Genomic DNA, 21,748 nt, shown 5'->3' with positions numbered 1-21,748 from the left:
TTTGATTGATATTCTTTCAAATAATGTTTACTAAATTATTAGTGAGATTTAAGACTGCAATTATTTTTCTTATTCATAGGTTAAGAATCTATCCCTGCAACTGGAGCAGGAATCAAATAAGCGAGTATTGTTACAGAATGAATTGAAGACTCAAGCGTTTGAAGCGGACAATTTAAAAGGTCTAGAAAAGCAGATGAAACAGGAAATAAATACTTTATTGGAAGCAAAGAGATTATTAGAATTTGAGTTAGCTCAGCTTACAAAGTAAGTCTCAAAAATAACATTTTTTTGTTTCTTTTTTGTGTTCTGCATTTGCTTATGTTTGATATTTTATATGTGTAGAAATAATTTATTTGCAATTTGTGAAAGGAAAACTTAGGAAAAAAGCATTTAGAAAAAAGAATTTACTTGCAAAGGTTTGCAAGGGAGCCTTACTGAATAAAAAGTAGAGATCTTTAAAGGGAGAAAAAAGGAGATTATCAAGGCCACTGACTTTACAGTAAGTCCATTTATGGTGGAAAAATTAGTTTTCTCATGATTTTCATACCGACAAAAGGCCTGTTTCTTCACACTAGAATTACAAAAATCAGAATTAAACTTTTTTATTAAGTATTCAGTGTCTCATGGGAAATGTTCAGTATTTCTTTATATTAGGAACTAGAGTTAGACATGATGACTCTATGTTTTGTTTTGTTTTGTTCCTTTGGTTCATCTCAGAATGCAAAGTACCTTTTTTCTTCTTCTACTCTGAAATGTGATGTGTCCACTTACTTGAAGTGGAGATGATGCAAGGTTTCATTATTGCTTTCAGAATTTGTATAAAGACATGCTTCAAAAATTTAATGTCAAAGATTAGTATATTTTATACCAAGTCACGTGTTTTTATTTCCTCTAGATTTATGTGATAATACCCTTCATTTGCCAGCTTCATTTACAACATAGTAATTCTTGGGTAAAATTGTCAGTTTTTGTTTTGTTGGATTTATATTGGCAAAATTCTTTTCCCCCTTGTAGAGCCTTCATTTTCGCATTATGTGTTCTGTAGTTTTCTTCTCCCAGAATAACTTTCACTCAGCATTCAGTGAACACTTATTATGTCCTTTTATCAACTATATGCCTTGTTAGATGCTGAAAATACAAATCTATCACTATCTAAAATGAAAACCCAGCAGATGCAGATGGAATTGTTTATCCTTGAAAATATGTAACCGGGGGTTACATTGTGTTTCTGTCTTGTCTGTTTCTTTGTGAATTGTGTTCATGTGTGTATTATATATATGTAGGTGTGTCTGTGTTCCTCCTCCTTTGTCATGTATTGTTCTTGCCTTCTTTCTCGTTCCTTACCTGGTTTTTTATTTCCAGCCCCACCTCCATGCTTCATTGGCCATAATGTATGGTATTATATGTATATATAATGTATGGTATGTATAATATTATTTGTGAATATTTTCGTGTGCCCTGTTTTTAATCGCTTACTATACTACATGTGACATTTAAAGTTTATTCCTAAGGATGCTTTTCTCTACTAAAACTTAGAAAATATCATTTTTATTTTTGCAACTTGGATTAATCCACAGTTAATATTCTCCTGAAAGTGACCTTCAGTAAAAAACAGTTCCCTCTACTTTGTATAGTAGGAGCAAAATGGAACGAGACAGTGTGGCCTGACCAAATATGAATATTAAAGTAATACTGTATAGTGAATTATGATTTTTAAAAACAAAGGTCATTTTAGTAAACCTTTTTATTTTTAGCAACTTTAATAAATAAAGAATAATACAAAGTATAGTATAAATAGCATTCATTTATTATTTTCTCTTTTACCTGAAGACAGTATAGAGGAAATGAAGGACAGATGCGGGAGCTACAAGATCAGCTTGAAGCAGAGCAATATTTTTCGGTAAGAATCATTTTTAACACTTTGCTTAAAATTAGGTATTTAGATTTTTAATGTGAACTGACTTTTTTTCAAATGACCGTGAAGTGGTTTTCTCCCCCTTTTCGTGTCCCCATCTCTACATTTCATTTCTGAATCTGAGTTCGTGCTCTATGTAAGTTGTAAAGAAACTAACGTTTTTGTGAAACATTTCTAAAATTGCCATCAAAGTAAAGCTGTATGTAAGACTTTGTTAAGGGTTTTGTTTGCCTGTTAGCAAACTTGGGTATTTTCATATGTGGTTCATGTATGCATGTTCCATTTGCAGGTATAACTGCATACAGTTATAGATATAACTATGCTCAAAAGGGTTTGTTGTTTTTTTTTTTTTTTTTTTTTTTGGTTTTAGCTCTTTTTATTCACTTTATGTATCTATTTTGCTTTTTTTTCCATAGAAGTCATTCTAACTCTTATTTGCTGCAGGCCAGGTTATTTTCACTACTAGTATTGATTAACATTCATAGCTAATTCTTTGAGATTTGAAGGTAGTGAAGGTTCTGCAGTGTTATTTCTTTTGGTTGCCAAGTTTATATGCTGCCATTTCAACTTGACAGTTACCTAGCTTCTCCATTACTGTTACACCTGGCAGCCACTTTTCCTACAAGTTTTAGTGCAGTTAAATTAGAGAGTTCTAGTTATGCTAGTGAACATGCCCTAGAAACCAAGTGAACAATATTGGAACTAATGATTTATTAATGAATTAATAAAGAATCTGAATACCAGGGCACCTGGATGGCTCAGTTGGTTAAGCCTCCCACTCTTGATATAGGCTCAGGTCATGATCTCACAGTGCTGAGATTGAGCCATGGGTCAGGCGCGGCAAGGAATGCAGAACCTGCTTGGGATTCTCTTTCCCTCTTTGCCCCTCCCCCACTCATGCTCACAAGCACAGTTTCTCTCTCAAATAAATAAATAAACTCAAAAAGGACATTTTTTGCATCTGAACACCTTTAGAGCTCTACAGAACTTTCCCATGTTTAGAGCTTCATGCTGTACTCTGCTCATCTCCTACTAAACATGGTGACTTTCTAACTATTTTTTGACTTGTTAGACTATCACTGAAATAATGTTTTTAAATTTAAAAAATTTCAGTATTATTGAAAATCTTTCCCTGGGTAGAGATTAACCTTAATTGTTCAAAGTGTGTAGTACTGACTTCTGCAAAATGGTCTATAACATCATGCACACTTTCTTGTCCATATACTTTCACAAAGTAATCATCCAATGCCTCCACATTTTGAGATGGATGTCAGATGACTTGTGGTGTTCCTATGGATTCTTAAATTTGTCTGTATAAAATAATATAAAACTTGACACTGTCTCTTCTTTCTGATTTAGTTCGTAACTTGTGAGGATTGAGTTAAGTATCCGTAAATTTGATAAACTATTATGACCAGATATAAGATATTCTTTAATCTGGTGTTTCAAATCAGAGTATTTTTTTCTATTTATCCTTTCATTGATTATACATACAGATTCCAGTATCGGAAGTCAAAGAGATAGGAATTTTGATTCCTAAAGGCAAAATGAATTACTTCATTTTGCAAGCTATGAGTCCTCTTTTATTTACATTCCCATTGAAATAAATGTATCTTTGGGGTACCTGCGTGACTCAGTCAGTTTAGTGTCTGACTCTTGGTTTCAGTTCAGGTCATGATCTTGTGGTTCATGAGTTCAAGCCCCACATCTAGTCCTGCACTGACAGCACAGAGTCTGCTTAGGATTCTCTGTCTCCTTCTGTCTCTCTGCCCTTCCCCTGCTTGCTCTCTGTTTCTGGTAGGTAGGTAGGTAAATGATAGATAAGAAATGTATGTATTTTTCTCCTAGAGAAGTGCTATTTCTTAGAAGGATAGTTCTCGACAGCTGTTTTCTGGTCCTTACTATTTTTTTCCTTATCTTTTATACTAAAAGGGATAGTTTAAAAAAGGACTGCAGAACTAGAAGTTTACTCTGTAACCACAGCACCCTAACACAATATAGGTCTAACACTTACACCTGTTAAATATTTGTTGTGAGAAGGGCACCTGGATGGTTCAGTTGGTTAAACATCTGCCTTTGGCTCAGGTCATGATCTCACAGTTCATGGGTTTGAGCCTCACATTGGGCTCTCTGCTCTCTGAGCAGAGCCCGCTTCAGATCCTCTGTCCTTTCTCTCTGCCCCTCCCCTGCTCGTGCACTCTCTCTCTCTCAAAAAAAAATTAATATTTGTTGATAGAGTTGGCAGAAGCCGAATGAATTTTGTAAGAATCATTGTTTTATAATAAGTATATATTATTTGTGTGTTAACAGAATGTTTGATAAATCTTGTTTGTGGGTATTTTATGTACATCTCTCAACCATCCACTCAATCCCACCCACCCAAAAGAGAAGTGGTTTCTCTAGCATTATTCACTTCAAGAATTGATCTTTTAAATGAGTAAGCTTGCTAAGTTTCTTTATAATGTTTTCCCAAACCAATATAACTTTTAATGTTTTTGAGATATAATTTCTATATACTTCATTGTAACCATTATAAGTGTATGTGTTGATGAGTTTTGACAAATCTGTATGCTGTGTTACCACCACAACAATCAACATATAAAACTTTTCCTTCACCATAAATTCCTAGTGGCCTTTTGTGGTCAATCTGCTCTGCTTACCTCTATCTGCAGGTAACCGCTTAGTTGCTTTCTGTCACAATTGATTATTGTCACCTGTTCTAGGGTTGCATGTACATGGAATCATGCAATATGTACTTTTTAGCACCTGGTTTCTTTCAGCAAAATATTTTTTAGGTTTATCATGTTGTTTGTATCAATAGTAATTCCTTTTTATTGCATTCATCTGTTTACAATTTGAAATAAAGCTGCTGTGAAAATTCATTGACAAGATTTTATATAGATACATATTTGCATTTGTCTTGGGTAAATACTTGGGAGTGGAATTGTTGGATCATATGTTGTTTAACTTTATAAGAAACTACCAAACTCCTCATAAACACTTATTTCTTCTAATCACTTGTTTTGCAGACACTTTATAAAACCCAAGTAAAGGAACTTAAGGAAGAAATTGAAGAAAAAAACAGAGAAAATTTAAAGAAAATACAGGAACTACAAAATGAAAAGTATGTCCATTTTTCTTTAGAACAAGAGTCACTACTACATCATAGCATTCTTTAAGTTGTTTTTTTTTTTTTAATATGATATTTATTGTCAAATTGGTTTCCATACAACACCCAGTGCTCCTCCCAACAGGTGCTCTCCTCAGTGCCCATCACTCACCCTTCACTCCCTCACACTTCCCATCAACCTTCAGTTTATTCTCAGTTTTTAAGAGTCTCTTATGGTTTGGCTCTCTCCCTCTCTAACTTTTTTTTTTTTCCCTTCCCCTCCCCTATGGTCTTCTGTTAAGTTTCTGAGGATCCACATAAGAGTGAAAACATAGCAATGAGAAAGAATGAAATATGGCCTTTTGTAGCAACGTGGATGGAACTGGAGAGTGCTATGCTAAGTGAAATAAGTCATACAGGGAAAGACAGATACCATATGTTTTCACTCTTATGTGGATCCTTGAGAAACTTAGCATTCTTTAAGTTTAAAGGTAGAGAGTAGATGTGCCTTTATTCTGATAAAAGTGGTATAGCAAATCTTATTGGGCTAATTCAGAACAAATAAAACTAAATTTAGGCTAAAATTTCCTTTCATGTTGAAAAATAATTTAATATGTTAATACTATGGCAATTGTGTAGAGATTCACTAAACTGTGACAATAAATTGTTTTCAAGGGTCTCAATCTTTAAACATCTATTTGTATATAAATCGTTCATGCTGTATTTACACATCATTATTTTATGCTAGGTAAAGGTATTTAGGGTCTTCCTCTTAGTATTCTTAGGTTAAGTTACATGTGTGCATGTGTGCTTAGGGCCTAAGAAGGAGAAGACCTAAAGCTATTTAAGTGTTAACAACTTCTCATAGCTAGAGGGAACAGACATTAGAACTAGTTTTCTGACATTTTTATATTCTCTTTCCATATAGAAATTGTAAAAGTCTAACCATTATTGAACAAATACATTAAATATTAAAACATGTACAGTTTTATGAATTATAAATTATTATGATATTATAATACCACCCATGAAAGAGACAGAACCTTGCTATCCACTTTAGAAGCCCACTGTATTCCCCCTCCTCATTATGCCTTCTTCCCTCCCCACCACTAGGGTAATCACTATCCTGACACTTACTTGTTGAAGGAACTGGATCATTTTTCCTGTGTATTTTCCTCAGTTGTGATTTTATTGATTCCATTTCCATATTAGTTGAACATTTTTGTCCTCCTTCTGTGCTTCATGGTTAAATCTAAAGCTGCACTGTCCAATATGGTAGCCCCTAGTCTTATATAGCCATTTAAATTCGAGCTTTAGTGTATTTAAATGAAGTTTAAATTTTAGTTTCTCAGGTGTACTAGCCACATTTCAGGTGCTCAACAGTTAACATGTGGCTGGCATCTACCATATTAGCACAGGTATATAGAATTTTTCTTTTTTTTTTTTAATGTTTGTTTATTTTTGAGAGAGAGACAGAGTGCAAGTGGGAGAGAGGCGGAGAGAGAGAGAGAGACACAGAATCCGAAGTAGGCTCTAGGCTCTGAGCTATACCCAGAGCCTGACGCAGGGCTCAGACTCACAAAGCATGATAAAATCATCACCTGAGCCGAAGTCTGAAGCTTAACTGACTGAGTCACCCAGGAGCCCCAAGAACATTTCTATCCTCATAGAAAGTTTTATTGGACATTCCTAATCTGGAGTATTAGTCATATTCTAATCTGATTGGTAGAAAGGTGAAGACTACCTTGTACCTTGTACTGTCCGGTTGCCTCAGTGTTGTTAGCAACTATGGACACTCAGTGCTTAGATACTTAATATTTTTAGTGGAATCTAAGGTAGGAGTGAAGATACTTTTTTCCTGGTTAATCTCTGGGACAGTGGTAGACCCCTATTATATAATCTATTGTCTATCATTTGTATGGTATCTACAGTGTACTGTACAATCCCAGGTTGTGTGCATTCACTATGAAGGGTGTTCAGATATGTTGTTTCATGGGGTTGATATATTTGTTCTTGTTTGATCTATTTAACAGAAACATATTGGTAACCAGTATTGTGCTAAGTACTATGATTCATGTGAGTGATATAATTATTAGTAAGTTACAGTTCTTACCCTCCAGTACTTCAGAATCTAGTCAGGAGACAGCTATAATTAAGTTAGGTGTCTATGACAAATTGCTAGGGATTGACAAGGTGGTAATTTAGAAAGTTTCACTCTTTAGAGTAGAGAATGGATTAGAGTGAGGCAAAACTGGTGGATACAGGAAGTTGAATTATGTAGCCATTGGAAAATCTAGATGTAAAACTTAATTAATGTTTGTTTATTTTGAGAGAGAGAGTGTGTGTGTGGGCAGGGGAGGGGCAGAGAGAGAAACACGGAGCCCAACATGGGGCTCAATCTCACGAACCTGAGCCAGAGTCAGGAATCGGACACTTAACTGACTGAGCCACCCAGGCATCCCTAGATGTAAAATTATAGTGGAAATTGACAGTAAAGGGGAGGCAAGTACATGGGAAAAATAGAAGTAGAAGCAATAGGACCTGTAGATATGGGAGTATGGGGATAAAAGTTGGGGAAATTTTCAGGTGGGTTCTCAAGTTTCTGACCAAGGCATTTGGGTTGATGGTAGCACTAATCCCTGAGTTAAAGAATGCCAAGTTTATGAAATGAGGGGAGATAAGATTATTTCCATTTCAGACCAATTGAGTTTGAGGTGCCTGTGGGATATCCAAAGAATGGATTCCAAGCACTTGGGTTTATTGCATCAGAGCTCAGAGGAAAGGTAAGGACTTGAAGCTGATTTGACATTCATTGTATACTGAAACAGAGATATACTGAGACAGAGATAGATGAGATTTGTTAAGGTGATTGTATAAACTCATGAACCTATGGTACCATACATGTAACTGATTTGAAGCTAGTTGGGTACTAGCTCATTTTGTGAGTTGTGAATATTATAACAAACTGAGGAGTTCATATCAGTTCTAACCACTTGCTGCCACAAAATCTAGTTTTTCAAGAGAAGCCAGAAATCTGAATTTTTATGTAAAATGTTGGCCCAGATTTAATTGTTGTGTGTCTGGAGGGAGTTGGAGGAACACTTATGTGGACTCATTTGACCCTCTCAGGTACTAAGTTGTAACTCCTAGTGTAGGATGATGAGAAGACATAAAAGCTAAGAACAGACTTCTAGTGCCTTTACTTTTAAGGAATGGGCAAAGGAAGGGAAAGTAAATCACCAGTAATACAAGAAGACAACAGATAAGGTATCATAAAAGCTAAGGGAAATAGAATATTTCAAAGAAGAGAAGGTGATTTAAAGTGCCAAATACTCAAAAAGGTCAAGTTAAAAATACATTGTCCATTATATTTAAGGTTGTTAGTTACCTTATTGAGAACAGTTCCTAAATAGTAATGAGAATGGATACTAAAGTAGATTGAGACATTAATGGTAAGGGTAGAAGTAGAGACAGAATGTAGACAATAGCCACATTACCTCCTTACAATTCAACAAACTAGTCAGTTACTCTCCTGCCTCAGGGCTTCTTGACTTGCTCTCCCCTCCACCTGGAACATTTTCTCTGAATATCCACACAGCCTGCCTCTTCACCCTCTCTGGGTCTAGGTCTGACTGTCATCTCAAAGAGGCCTTCCCTAAATAATCCTTAAAATTGCAAACATCCCCCACCCCATTACCTTGCTACCTTCAGTACTTCCTTCCCTGTTTTATTTTTCTCTGTAGTACTTATCCCTTCCCAGTATATTATAGAATTTGCTTACTTATTTTATTTTACTTGCTGTTTTTATCTTTCTGCTAGAATTTAGCAGTGAAGAAGGGAATTTTCAAATGTTTTGTCCTTAACTCTGATTCACTGCTATATGTGTAGCACCTGGAATTGTACCTAGAACATTGTAGATGGTCAGTAAATATTTGTTAAATTTAAAAATTCGATGTGCTTGGGTGGCTCAGTCAGTTGAGCATCCAACTCGTGATTTTGGCTCAGGTCATGATCTCACAGTTTGTGGGTTCGAGCCCCATGTGAGGCTCTGAGCTGAGACTGTGGAGCCTGCTTTGGATTCTCTTTCTCCTCTCTCTCTGCCTCTCCCCCTCCCCTGCTCACATGCGCACACACACTCTCCTTCTCTCTTAAAATAAATAATTTTTTTTTTTTTAATTTAAGAAACGTGGCTGTTAAGGCAAGGAGATAGAGATGGAGCCCTAACTGGAGGAGAAGGTGAAAGAGAGCCATCTCTTTTTAAAGATAGTAGAAATTTGAGCATATTTAAAGACATGGAAAGGAAATCAGAATGAGAAAAGTTACACCTCTATCCATTGATTGAAACAAAATTTCTAAGCACTTTTTATGGGCCAGAGACTTTTCTGGGCATTTGGAATACAGCAGTGAACAAGAACAAAGTCCCTGCTTATAATCTTACATCCTAGAAGAAAAAGAAGTTGTTAATTGATTTCATTAAGGAAACGGGAGAATAAAGGTGATAGATTGGCCCTAGGAGTCAGTAAAGACAGGTCTTTCATTATGGAGAGCTGTGAAGGAAGTCTGGATGGTTGTAATTGTGGACAATTTTACCCTGAACCATCTCATTGTTTCTTGCTTTCTCTTGCACAGTTGCATAGCCAGGGATAGGACTATAATTTGGGATAAATAGGTTTTCTGGAATTTTAAATTACAACTTACTTTTATTTGAATTTAATACAAAGCAGTAAGCTCAGATAAGAGTGTTACCAGTCTGAAGCCCTGTGTATAATAGTGCAGAACCACCTCTAGGATCATAGACTTACCATTGGCAGTACTTTGCGTCTTTTCCTAACATACTAACTTCCCTATGCTTTGAGACACGTATTTCATATCTTCTCCTTCCTCCTAGATCTTCAACAACCTGTCCTCATCCTCACACTCAACAAGTGGTCTTGCTTCCTGGAAGTCAGAGAACTTCTACTGTCTTCTACCCTCACAACCTACTAATCTGTCTGCATCTGTACCAATAAACCCTGCCTTCCTTCTGATTGATGTAAATGGACAAAATGTGCTTTTAACTAAGGCAGCCCCTTGATCCCATCCCTTTCTGCCTACTTAAGAACATGACTCCAGTAATCTTCACCTTTCCTACATCAATTTTTTCCTTTCTGTAGTCATTTTTATTGCATACAGGTAAACGTCTCTGTAAAAAATAACCATCTTTTGAGCACATATTCACTTCCACCTGCCATCATATTTTTCTGCTTCCTTTTGTGGCAAACTTATTTGAAAAGTGACATACCGGGGGCGCCTGGGTGACTCAGTCGGTTGAGCATCCGACTTTGGCTGAGGTCATGATCTCACCGTTTGTGAATTTGAGCCCTGCATGGGGCTGTCTCCTGTCAGCACGGAGCCTACTTCAGATCCTCTGTCCTCCTCTCTCTCTACCTCTCTACCTCTCTACCTCTCTCTCTCTCTCTCTCTCTCTCTCTCAAAAATAAATATTTTTTAAGTTAAATAAATAGATAATTTTTTTAAAAAAGTTACATGCCTGGGCACCTGGGTAGCTCAGTCAGTTAAGCATTGGATTCTTGATTTCACCTCAGGTCATGATCTCACGGAAATCATAGTGCAGAGCCTGCTTGGGGTTCTCTCTACCTCTTTCTGTCCCTTCCCTGCTCATGCTTTCTCTCTCTCTCTCTCTCTCTCTCTGAAAATAAATAAATAAAACTTTAAAAAGAGAAAAGAAAGAAAAGTGACATACCATTTATCTTCAGGTTCTCTTCTCCCTTTCTCTCTCCAGCTCATTCCAGTCAAATTTTTGCATTCATCGTTCTATCAAAATAACCCTTCTCAAGGTTACTTATGACTTCCTAATAGTTAAAGACAATAGTCCGTTCTCAGTCTTTATCTTATTTAACAGTAGCAGTTGACATAGTCCATTACTCTCTCTATGAAATTTCTTCATCTGGCCTCTCTGACCACCACATGGTATTTTTGTTATTGAACTGGCTACTCTTAACCTCCTTTGCTCCTTTGTCCCTTCCCCTCTCTGAGACCTTTAAAGTTTGGAGGGCCCAAGGGATCACTCCCTCCTTGTTTTCATCCAGTCTCATGGCTTTAAATAGCATCAGTGTGTAAGCACATTCTCCCCTGAATTCCAGACTTGTATGTCCAGCCATCTATTTGACATCTCCACTTGAGTGTTTAATAAGCATTTCATTTGTAACATGTCCAGAAAAAATTCTTGATTCCTTTACTCTGCCAACCAGCTGCTCCCTGTTTTCCCCATTTTGGTATTAGCAATCCTATTATTTCCCGTTGTTTAAATAAAAAACTTGGAAGTTATTCTAGACTCTTTTTTCTTCTTATACTCTACATTCAATCCATTAATAAGTCTTCCTAGCTATAATTTGAAATCATATTCAGAATCTGATCATTTCTCATGACTTGTACCATTTACCAGCCTGATCCAGACCATCTCCAATCTTGATAATTTCAGTAGCTTCCTAACTAATATCCCTACTTCTGCCATTTTCCCCCTACAGTCTGATCTTAATACAGCAACCAGAATGATCTTTTTTTTTTAATTTTTTTTTTTAACGTTTATTTATTTTTGAGACAGAGAGAGACAGAGCATGAACAGGGGAGGGTCAGAGAGAGGGAGACACAGAATCTGAAACAGGCTCCAGGCTCTGAGATGTCAGCACAGAGCCTGACGCGGGTCTCGAACTCACGGACCATGAGATCATGACCTGAGCCGAAGTCAGCCGCTTAACCGACTGAGCCACCCAGGCGCCCCCAGAATGATCTTTTAAAAACAGAATATTCAGAGTAAAACCAAAGTTCCGTATACTGTTTTAGAAAGCCTTATAAGATCTTTATCTCTTCCAACTTCTTTTAATACATTTCTCACAACTTTCCTTGATCTCCCACTTCACGTACACTAACTTTTTTCAGACCAAACTTAGGGCATTTCTCATTAGATGTTTCTTCCAACTTACCACTTTTCAGATACACATAGCTCATTCCCTTCCTTCATATTTCTTCTCACATGTCTTCTTAGCAGAGAGGCCTCCTTGATCACCCTATATAAAATACCACATGCACAGCTTCTTCTACCTTTTTCATTTTATTGTGTTCTCTATGGATACTGTATATTACTTGCTCATTTTTTAAGTTGACCATTTTCACCCCACTAATGTATGCTTCCTGAGGGCAGAGACTTTGTTACTACTGTATGTCTTACTTAGTACAACCATATTTAGCACATAGTAACCATTTAGGTAAATGTTTTTTGGACAAATGAATGAATATTCTTTTTTTTTTTTTTTTTCTGTAGTTAGTATATATTTCCCTCTTGAGAGAGGCTTGAGACAGAAAATTTCATTTGTATTATTCCCTTAGTAAAAAATAGGTGGAAGTCATTTATTAACTTAGCAAACATTAATTGAGCACCTACTGTGTATAGGGGGGTACATTTATGACCAAGATAGCTTCTTCAGGAAGAGCAAGCAAATTGGAGTGATTTGGTCCTGGTCTGAATGTCAATTCCAAAAAAGCTTTAAAGTGTTATTCCCAAGGAGCATTCTTGGAACAGTTTATAGTGGTTTAAATATCTGTTTATAAGTCTTCATAATCTCATTAAATTTCCGAACTGGAAAGGACTTCAAAAATCATTTAGCTTAACTCTCATTTTACAGATTTGATTAAATTGAGCTCCAGGAAATGTAAGAAATTTGCCCAGGGTCCTTGCCCAATTAGTTAGTGATAGAATAGGGATAAGGGTCTAGGTCTGGCCTCCTGGTTTACAAGACTATTATTTTTCTCCTGTGCCATGCTACCTTCCATTCTAATCCACAACAGTTTCCTTTTCAAAAGTAGACTACTTGCCATTGCTTTATTAACTTTTCTTAGTTAAGCACAATAGCAGATACACAATTAAAGAGTTCTTTACTTTTATAGTTTTTCAGAGTCTGAGAGGTTAAATTTATTATTTATATAGAACTTTTCAAGTGGATTCAAGTAATGGATTTTATTTAAGCAATGAATTATTATTATTTAAATATAGTTGTCTTTTTAAGCATATCATTAAGTTGAAAGAATAACTGAATTTCTTTATATCCATTTCTCTTATAAATCTGTTGTAGAGAAACTCTTACTACTCAGTTGGATCTAGCAGAAACAAAAGCCGAGTCTGAGCAGTTGGCTCGAGGGCTTCTGGAAGAACAGTATTTTGAATTGACCCAAGAAAGCAAGAAAGCTGCCTCAAGAAATAGACAGGAGATTACAGATAAAGATCACACTGTTAGTCGGGTAAGTGTGGTTTTCACGTAAGGTTTATGACTAAAATTAAATAAAAATAGGCCACATCCTAAAGTGTTAGGGTAAGGTGAATATGTATGCATGTGTATTTACTTTGACTTTGCTTATACACAGTGGTCAGTCTGTACTCCTGTATAAAATAGTTTATATAATCCAAAACCATTGTTAATGACTGAAATTCTTTTTCAGTGTAATATACTTTTTCTCTTTCTGGCTATAGATCTTAATATATTTTATGTAAGGAAATGCTTAGCTTAAATTCATTTGTTGTATTATCTTAATACATTGCAACTGGTTTTATGGCCAGAATTCTATAAAGTTCAGAGAAACTATTTGGGGATGAGAAATTCTTTATGGATATTTACAAATTAATTATAGAAAACCAATACTATAATTAACTATTCCTGAAATTTATACTGTTCTCTATATAGATTATGGGAATGGGAGGGGGAGTTAGATTTTTCTTCTTTTGAAGTTACCATCAAGTGCTCTGGTGTAGATAGTCCTGGGTTTAAATCTTAGCTTTGCCTTTAAGAAGTTACATGGTCTTGGCAATGTGCATTAACTTCTCTAAGCCTTAGATTCTTCATCTATAAAATAGAAATAATATTTGGGGTGCCTGGCTGGCTCAATCAGTAGAGCATGCAACTCTTGATCTCAGGGTTGTGAGTTCAAGCTCCACATTGGGCATAGGGTTTACTTAAAAAAAAAAAAAAAAAAGAAAAAGAAATAATACCTATTCCACAAGATTCTTATGAACATTAAGTGAAATAATATACATAGAATGGTGAATGAGTAGTACATTACTGAAAGCAAAATGTTTTTAATTGTCGTTTTCATCATCATTATTCAGATGAAGGAATTGAGGCCCAAAAGCATTGTGACTTGCTAAGAATCACAGAGCTAGAAACCTAAATTTAAATTTCCCAAGTTTGTAGTCGTTCTCCTTCCATTACATTTTTTTCTTCCTTTCACAAAAACACACACACATACACACCCGCTGAAGTAATTTTTAGAAGCTAGCAATTGTTTTAAAATATTTTGAATTTAATTATATCCACATATGTTAAACCGGAAACCAGGCATTTTCATAATAAAGCAGCGTTTGACCTGTCCTCATCTATGGAGAATGTGAAGTTTTTTTTTTTTGAAGTTACTGTTTTAAATAAGAGACTAGCAAAGTGAATGTAACTTAAACCTTTGTGTGTTTTGTTAAGCTTGAAGAAACAAACAGCATGCTAACCAAAGATCTTGAGTTATTAAGAAAAGAAAATGAAGAGCTAACTGATAAAATGAGGAGGACAGAGGAAGGTATGTAAGGTTTTTTGTTTTGTTTTGTTTTAATTATGTTTAATCAAGTTCAGAGGTAAATCTTAGCTATTTATATTGTGTATTAGGTTTTTGAAATATTTGTTTTCATATGTTAAATAGCTTCTGTAGCCTTAAGAATTATCTTAGTAGAACTTAAATGTTCTCATCTCAGAAAATGGTAAATATGTGAGGTGATGGATATGTTAATGAACTTGATGGGAGAATCCTTTCACAATGTTTACATCTATCAAATTATCATATTGTATAACTTAAATATCTTACAAATTTATTTGTCAATTATACCTCAATAAAACAATAAAAAAGAATTATCTTAATGAAGTTATTAAAAGTTATGATGTATAAACTAATTTGCATAATTAAGAGCCTTAATTTTGAATGAAGAAATTTAATGTCATATAATAACACTTTATATAATTTGCTAACAGAATATAAACTGAAGAAAGAGGAAGAGATCAATAATCTTAAGGCTACCTATGAAAAGAACATCAGTACAGAAAGAACCCTTAAAACACAGGTATACATTCTCTCTCAGCCTTTTCCATATGTTTGTATTTGAGTATCATATATTCAGAAGCTAACATTTGCTCTTTGTGAACTTTTTCTTAAAACTTAGGTTGTAATGTTCAATCTTTTCACTGGAACAAATAATGTAATACTCTTTCTTCATTAAATATAGAAGTCTTTTTCAGGAAATTGGATTTTAATTGAGTTCAGAAAGTAGCTTGTCTAGTCATTTGACTAGTAAGAACATGTTTTAGATTGTACAGAAGACCTATAATTAATTGACAGTAGGAAAACTTAATGAAGAGAAAACACTTGACTAAAGCCAAGAGAGAAGAACTAGGAGTAAGTAAGAAACTATAGGGGTGACTGTATCATTTTGCTATATATTTAATGATGCAGTTCACATTTTTACTAAAACTTGGTATCTTGTCATTTTACTAACTTACACAGTAGTTTAAATTCTTCATAAGGTACTGTGTACCCCAGTTGATTTTTATGGTAAAATACATATTTTTTACTTTTTATTAAATGATTATATTAGCTTTTTTACCACTTATCTACTCTCCCTCTCAGCAGTTTTTCATGTTGCAACTAGATTAATCCTTCAAAAATGTACTTAATACCTGTTGAAAATCCTTCAGTAGAAGGATTGTACTTACTTTTACATCAAAACATAGACCATGAAGAAAAGGATTGACATTTATTACATTAAAATTCAGGTCTGGGGAGCCCAAAACAACATAAGTTGAAAGAAAACAAACTAAGAAGAATATTTATAACAAATGTAGAGAAATACAAATAAAAGAGGGTCTACAAATAAAAAGACAATCTTCTACGAAAAAAAAGTAAGAGACATTTGAGAAAAAAAGAATTTTAAAAAGCTAACCCATTACCATAAACCAAGAAATAAAAATTAAAGCAATAATGAGGTATCTTTTTGACAAATGGGCACATTTGAATGAGAGAGATATAATACTCCTCTTTAGCAAGAACATAGGGAAATTTATTTGTGTAGTTTTTGAGGGAGTAAACTATGAGAACAATTAACAGAATAACATATTTTAATGTGCATATTCTTTGACCCAGTAACTGCACGTTTAGGAATTTATCCTGTATAAATAACTCCATAAATGCTCAAAAGAAACACATACAAATGTAATTACAGCAACAACTTTTAAAATTTTTTTTAACATTTATTCATTTTTGAGAGACAGAGACAGATCATGAGTGGGGGGGGAGGGCAGAGAGACGGAGACACAGAATCCAAAGCAGGCTCCAGGCTCTGAGCCATGACGGACCGACTGAGCCACCCAGGCGCCCCTACAGCAACATTTTTTTTGTAATGTTTATTTTTGAGAGAGAGTGAGAGAGAGAGAAAGTGCAAGTGGGGGAGGTGCAGAGAGAAAGGGAGATACAGATTCTGAAGCAGGCTCCAGGCTCTGAGCTGTCAGCACAGAGCCCGATACGGGCTCGAACTCACGGACCACGAGATCATGACCTGAGCTGAAGTCGGACTCTTAATGAGCCACCCAGGCACCCCACAACATTATTTTTAACGGTGAAAAATAAAAATAACCCAACCACCCATCAGCATAGTATTGATAAATCATAATATATCCATACAATACAGAGCAAAGGAGCCATTAAAAATAAATGAAATAGACATATATGTAATGACATGGGGAAATTGTATTTCCCATGATATATGATATAGTATTAAATTTAAAAAGCGAGTTGCAGCACAGAATGTATAGCATGATCCCATTTTCTAATTTAAATATCCATGTAATCAGCTTATATACATAAGGAAAAGTTTAGAAGGATACACACCCAGCAGATTGAAAAAAGAGACTTTAGCAGAGGTACTCTTTGATGGGTGATACTACAAGGGCTTTTCACTTTCTTCATAATATAGTTCTGTCTTTTATTTTTCTTTTAATATGTTAGATTTACTGTTAGAAAAATAACAATATGCATTATGAATTCAATGAAATAAGCATTTACTCCATTAAAATATGTATATGGGCTCCTCATCCTAGATAGGACTAAATGTACATGGAAATGATGATAGTTGGGCTTTTTTTCTGTTTTAATGGAAAAATCTTCGGTTTCTTTTAAACATAATTGCAGAAAATACCATGACTTATGTTTTAGTTTATGTAGCTTAATTTCACATGCTTTTAACACTTCTCAATTTGAATATGTTCTTTCCTTCTGGCAAAAGGGATTAACCTCAGCTGTTCTCTCTTACATTCAAAAGGGCCTCAGTATGGCCTGGTAGATACCATCTCCTTACTTACCTACTTGTCCCAAGGAAAAAAATTATCTTGGGCCTTTTTGCCTGTGTGTGGTTTCATCTGATTATAATGCCATCCTTGGCTCTTCTCTTTAATACTATTTCTTCTTTGCTTATCCAACTCTTATTTGTCTTTTTAAGAAACATATGTGGACACATGTGCAGGTACACCAGGAAGCCACCCCTGACTTCCCCAGGTCTCAGTTAGGTACTGCTCCCATAGCACCATTGTTAGCCTCTTTTCTTTTAACTCACCACTCTGTACTATAATGCGTGCTTGTCTGGCTCCTGCATCAGACTATGATACCTTTGAGGCATAACTCTATTTTTTGTCTTTATATCTAGTACCTATCAAAGTGCCTACGTACAGTATAATGCTGAATGATTATTGAACAGTAAAAAAATTCTTTGTAAAAAAATTTTTACAAGACTTAATCTGGTTCTTACATTTGAACAATGAGATAAAACAGTAATAGTTACTTGTGCTACCAGTTATGTTCCATCCTTTATTAGGTTCTTCTGATTTTCCCACACAAATAGTCCTTCCTGATTTTGAGGAAGAAAATACATTTTTAGTGGAGATTTAAATCAGATGATTCCAACATAGATCCTTATTTAATAATATTTTAATATTTGAATAGGCTGTTAACAAGTTGGCAGAAATAATGAATCGGAAAGATTTTAAAATTGATAGAAAGAAAGCTAATACACAGGATTTGAGAAAGAAAGAAAAGGAAAATCGAAAGCTTCAACTGGAACTCAACCAAGAAAGAGAGAAATTCAACCAGATGGTGGTGAAACATCAGAAGGAACTGAATGACATGCAAGCGGTAAGGTTTGTGTGTGTGTAGGATTATTTTCTTAATTTGTTATGTCTGTTTATACCTATTATCTATTGATCTTCTCTAGATATTTTTAGCATAAAAATGCATATTCAGGTTTATACTCTCCACAGTTTGATCATTATTACTCTAATATGAACCATGATGTTGAAAAACTAGAAAGATACTCCATTTCCTATTAACCATGATAATTTTTACCCATTAGCATTTGCTTGATTAGAGATGCTCCTTTGAGAGAATCAAAAAGAAGTTTTGCCTTTTTGGTTTTTGATTAAAATTGAGATATGACTGGTATAATACTAACTACAGTTAAGTTAGAGGATTTGAAGTATTGTATATTTTTTTGTTTAATCAGGACTCACTTTTCTGAAATCAAAATATCAAACTTAATTTTTTTTTTATACTTCCTGGCCTGTAAATAGCACAAAATTGAGAACTGGTCTCTGGTCCTAGATTGACTTGGATACAAGCACTGACTCTCTATCATTTATGGTTTTACCATCCTGAGAAGCTTTCCATATTTTTTAAACTGTTTCATTTGAAGCCATAAAAGCATTTCCTACTGTTTTAACAGGTGTTTGGTTTTTGTGTTTTGATGCTTTACATTTAAAAAATACAAACAAAATTTGTTGAAAGCAAGGAGAAAAGGAGTTTACCAAGCAATGTATTAATGAGGAAGAGAACTTGCATTTTTTACAATTGTATCAAAATCTGTGGTAGTAAACATTCATGAAGTTTATACTAATTTTTTAGTATTAGTAGTTTTAGATTCTTCATAGTTCCATTAATTCTTAATTTTTAATTTGAAAATTTGATTTTGATTTCTTTATTTCAAAAATAGCAATTGGTAGAAGAATGTACACATAGGAATGAGCTTCAGATGCAATTGGCTAGCAAAGAGAGTGATATTGAGCAATTGCGTGCTAAACTTTTGGACCTTTCGGATTCTACAAGTGTTGCTAGTTTTCCTAGTGCTGATGAAACTGATGGAAACCTTCCAGGTAAGAACATTTATTTTACTTAATTCAGGTTTGCTTCATTCATGGAAATTAATGTATGTTACTTTCATTTAGCTTTCTACCTCTTTGTCATTTTATTTTTCCCATGGATCCTTAAGAAGAAATTTATGCTTCTGTTAGCCAAAGTCTGATTATGTTTGCATTTTATAGAATAAAAGCAGTCAAAAGAAATTTTAGGCTATTAAAATAAATTTGAGAGGCTCTACCTGAATAGAAATCTGAAAAAGGTTTTGAACCAAAACAGCCTAACTAAAAGCTGAAAATGGTGAAAGCTGAAGCTGCTTATACCTCTCATTATTTAAAGAAAATTATTATATGTGTTTTCATGAGTAGCAGCTCTTTAATGTACTGTGGGTTTTTTGTTTTTATGTATTTCTGTGCAAAAACTAAGAACTGTACTTAATAATCAGAACCATACCAGCCTATATATAGACCTTTCTAAAGTAGTAGAGATAAACTTCGGTCAGACTTTAAGTTTTGAATTTAGAGAAATAGATAAAAGGGATTGAGAGATGCAGTTAGGGGGCAGAGAGTCAAGTAAAGGCAAAAGTGAGAGTATCTAGGATTTCAGACTTTTTCTATATCTTTTTTTTTTCTCCCAGTTGAGAATCAATTAAAATTCTTGGATTTAGTGTAGGGTAAGTTATAGTACATTTATGTCTTTTTAACAGAGATAAGCAATACACATAATACATGTTCAGTTTAGAAGTGAATAGGTTATAAATGTTAAAACATGCATTACAAATTTTAAAGATATAAATGTTTACATACACACACAAGCTTGACATACTGCTGCTTATCATTTTTTTTTAATGTTTATTTTTGAGAGAGGGAGGGGCAGAGTGCGCGCAAGGGTGGGGCAGGGAGAAAGAGGGAGACACAGAATCTGAAGCAGGTTCCAGGCTCTAAGCTGTCAGCACAGAACCCGATGCAGGGCTCAAACCCGTGAACCGTGAGATCATGACCTGAGTTGAAGTCAAGACACTTAACCAACTGAGCCACCCAGGTACCCCCTACATAGTACTGCATATTCTTAGTTCAAGGTTTTGGAGGTTTTGTTTACATGGCCATAAACTTGAAAATTGATTTTAATTTGTGTATTTCCTGTGTAATGTGTTAATAGATATTTATGAAGTAACACATTTTATATTATAGTGATTCTATTTTAACAGATACTGTTTTTTGAGAATTTGATATAAAAAACTTAATAGACTACTTAGAAAATGGTATTATTGTTCTTGGTCAAGAAAGTGGGACTCAAAGTGAAAAGTGAATTCAACTCTTACTTATATACCACGTAATCCCTGCCCTCCTCCTTTTGTGTGTTTTCTAGCCCAAAATCAGATCTCTTAGAAGGGCATGGAGTAAAATTTCTTATTATAGTGGTCAAGGAATTCCTTCGCTTTTCCCATTTTTGGTTTTCTGAAACCTTCTGCTTCTTGAGAATCTTGTAGGTGCATGTCCTTTATCAGAGAATCACTTTGGATTTAACAAGAACCTCTTGCTTCAGCTGTTGTTTGAAAAGCTTTCAAAAGTTAGATTTAATCATCAGTATGACTTTTAGGGGTGTTTGGCTACATCCTTTCAATTGTTGAACTGAAATTGTAGCTTAGAGTCCAGGAATTCTTTCTATTTAGATAAAGTTAAATATCCTGGCCAGGTTTTTTGTCTTTATTCCACCCGTTTCCCTTTAACTTTGGTTATAATGATGTCTTATTATGTGTATCTTGGTTTTCTTTTTATTAGGTTAAACATTTCAGTCAATTCACTATTGGTAAATACTATTCAGAAAAAATTTGAATTGAATGATGAGTTTGAGGGACATCTAAAGAGGAGGAAGGTGATGAGTTTTGTCCTCCATTCTGGCTTATTCAGGAAAACTAAACTCAGAGGACGATCAGATGGTTTGATTCGCTGACTTAAGTTAGGGATCCATTTAGATTTCAGAATCCTGACCTAATAAATACACTTAAGATATCAGTCAGCAGAGGGGTGAATGGGTAGCCCAGTTGGTTAAGTGTCCAACTTTGGCTCAGGTCATCATCTCATGGCTCCTGAGTTCAAGGCCCCATGTCGGACTCTGTGTTGACAACTCAGCCTGGAGCCTGCTTCAGATTCTGTCTCCATCTCACTCTCTGCCCCTCCCCTATTTGCACTCTGTCCCTCTCTCAAAAATAAATAAACATTTTTTTTTTTTAATTTTAGAAAATTAAACTACAGACTGAAAAAGGAAGAACTTTGAATGGAATACATTTACTCAAAAGTTAAAGGCCTTTTGAAATATGGATCATATTTTTTAGTTCAGTGAGATGGGTGTTTATAGGTAGTTGGGTGGATGAACTGATAATATAACTTAGTTTTAGATTTCATCATTCAGGGGCGCCTGGGTGGCTCAGTCGGTTAAGCGGCCGACTTCGGCTCAGGTCG

General features: G+C 34.8%; 1 protein-coding gene and 1 long non-coding RNA gene across 5 annotated transcripts in view; one reads left to right on the top strand and one right to left on the bottom strand.

The window, feature by feature from the left end:
* Positions 1–10,857, bottom strand: part of LOC132665829 (uncharacterized) — a 47,659-nt gene extending 36,802 nt beyond the window's left edge. Inside the window, exon 1 of the long non-coding RNA XR_009604298.2 lies at positions 10,768–10,857. This is a non-coding gene — a long non-coding RNA (uncharacterized LOC132665829). The remainder of the gene's footprint in view (positions 1–10,767) is intronic.
* Positions 1–21,748, top strand: part of ROCK1 (Rho associated coiled-coil containing protein kinase 1) — a 162,384-nt gene that overhangs the window by 126,186 nt on the left and 14,450 nt on the right. For all 4 annotated transcript variants that reach the window (XM_060613398.3, XM_060613397.2, XM_060613396.2 and 1 more), the window contains 8 exons: positions 80–264; positions 1,831–1,900; positions 4,945–5,039; positions 13,154–13,319; positions 14,546–14,639; positions 15,086–15,174; positions 18,102–18,290; positions 19,144–19,303. In XM_060613398.3, the coding sequence (XP_060469381.1) occupies positions 80–264; positions 1,831–1,900; positions 4,945–5,039; positions 13,154–13,319; positions 14,546–14,639; positions 15,086–15,174; positions 18,102–18,290; positions 19,144–19,303 (1,048 nt within the window). The remainder of the gene's footprint in view (positions 1–79; positions 265–1,830; positions 1,901–4,944; positions 5,040–13,153; positions 13,320–14,545; positions 14,640–15,085; positions 15,175–18,101; positions 18,291–19,143; positions 19,304–21,748) is intronic.

This window comes from Panthera onca, chromosome D3 (genome assembly GCF_046562875.1).
Source record: "Panthera onca isolate mPanOnc1 chromosome D3, mPanOnc1 haplotype 2, whole genome shotgun sequence".
Classification (NCBI taxonomy): Eukaryota; Metazoa; Chordata; class Mammalia; order Carnivora; family Felidae; genus Panthera; species Panthera onca.
The sequence above is the reverse complement of the archived record's forward strand: the minus strand, read 5'-3'. Positions and strand labels throughout refer to the sequence as shown.